Source organism: Petaurus breviceps, unplaced genomic scaffold (assembly GCF_028583685.1).
Source record: "Petaurus breviceps papuanus isolate PSGF00001 unplaced genomic scaffold, PetGlider_PUasm1.0 90330, whole genome shotgun sequence".
In the NCBI taxonomy this organism is placed as follows: Eukaryota; Metazoa; Chordata; class Mammalia; order Diprotodontia; family Petauridae; genus Petaurus; species Petaurus breviceps.
In genome coordinates, this window is record NW_027187219.1 from 1,048,144 (window position 1) to 1,049,759 (window position 1,616).

The 1,616-nt window shown below is 72.3% G+C and overlaps 1 protein-coding gene across 1 annotated transcript in view; it reads left to right on the top strand.

Moving 5' to 3' along the window:
- Nucleotides 1-1,271: 1,271 nt before the first annotated feature.
- The window catches only part of DTX4 (deltex E3 ubiquitin ligase 4), a 35,801-nt gene continuing 35,456 nt past the window's right edge, over nucleotides 1,272-1,616 (top strand). The window contains exon 1 of the mRNA XM_069108059.1: nucleotides 1,272-1,530. Within this exon, the coding sequence (XP_068964160.1) occupies nucleotides 1,314-1,530 (217 nt within the window). The 5' untranslated portion in view covers nucleotides 1,272-1,313. The remainder of the gene's footprint in view (nucleotides 1,531-1,616) is intronic.

Consider the following 1,616-nt stretch of genomic DNA (forward strand, 5'->3'; position numbering starts at 1 on the left):
AGCTAGTTTTAGGGATTGTATTAGAAAGAACGTGGGCTCCTTGCACCTAGGGATTGTTTGTAGCCCCGCACGCAGTAGGCATTTAAAAGATACTTGATTGACACCAGCGCGGCTCAGCGTCTTCTGGACAGCTGAAGAGCCAGGAGCTGCCCTGAGCACAGAGGGGTCGAGTCACACCGCCAGTGCTGTCGGGGCCGGACCTCTCATCCCCATACAAGTTAATCCGCAGAAGGAGGCGACAGCAATACCGGGAGGAATAAAGAAGCGCTTCCCGTGGTTAGGGGCACCTTGCACGCCCGGCCCGCTAGAGCTTAGGACGAGCGCTGGCAGGATGCTCAGGGAGGACCGGTCTGGCCCTCTCCCCCGGGGGCCAGCAGGTGGCGGCTGGACTGCAGGGAATCTCGCGAGGATTTAGCGATGGGGTGAGGGGGGGGGGGGGGGACCGGGGGGGCGTGGCCTCGGCGAGCGTGATGGACAGGCTCCCGGCCCAGGGCCCGGCATGAGGTAATAGGAGAAGGACGAGGGGGGCGTGCGCGCGCTTGTGTCCATGCCAGTGTCTGTGCGCGCGGTGGCGAGCCCGTGCCCCCCACACTAATGTCAGTGCATTTTTAAATAAAGGAAAAATAAAAAGCAAGGAAATGAAAGCAGCAGCGAGTGTATTGCGTGCGCGGGGGTGGGGAGACAGCGCCTTTGCTGGGGATAGGGCGCCCAGCGCTGTCCCCCCGCTCCGGACCCGAGCCCTAGCAGGGGCATTCTTGCGGGAGGAGCAGGAGCGAGCGCAGGCCCTGGGGAGGGGGCGGGACCGCGACTGCGGCGGGGGGAAGGGAGGGGAGGGGGAGGGGCCGGAGGCGGGGAGGGGGCCGAGGACCCGAGTGGAGGGCGGGCAGAAGGAGGGGGCCCGCGGGGGAGGGGTGGCCAGCCCCCCACCCCGCCCCGGCCGCCGGAGCATGCACTTGGGAGCGGGCCGGCTGGGCGAGATCGCCGGCGGCCGGGCATCCGCAGAGGAGGCGCAACTGGTGCCCGGGCCCCAGCGCGGCGCCCGCACGAGCCCGCAGCTCCCCCCGCCGGGGCCGCGCTGCCACCGCGGCGCCCGGGGGACCGGGCCGGGCGGGGCCCGCGCCGAGCCGCCGCGGTCTGCATGAAGCCTCTGGCCCGCGCGGGCCGGCGGGGCTGGGCGGCGGGCGGCGGCCCGGGTGGATGCGGGGCGCGCCCGGGGCCCGTGGCGAGCCGCTGAGGCCGGAGGCCCAGTCCAGGCGCTCCCGGGGGGCTGCGCGGAGGCGGCGGCGGCGGCCGAGGGCCCCAGATCGCCAGCCATGCTGCTGGCCTCGGCCGTGGTGGTGTGGGAATGGCTGAACGAGCATGGCCGCTGGAGACCCTACAGCCCGGCCGTGAGCCACCACATCGAGGCCGTGATCCGCGCCGGGGGGCCCCGCGCCGGCGGCGGCAGCGTGGTGCTGGGCCAGGTGGACAGTCGCCTGTCGCCCTACATCATCGACCTGCAGTCCATGCACCAGTTCCGGCAGGACACGGGTGAGCCGAGCGCCCCCCCCCCCCTTCCCCTCCCCTCCCCTCCCCCCCCCCCCCGGCCCCCCCCCCCCCCCCCCCCCCCCCCCCCC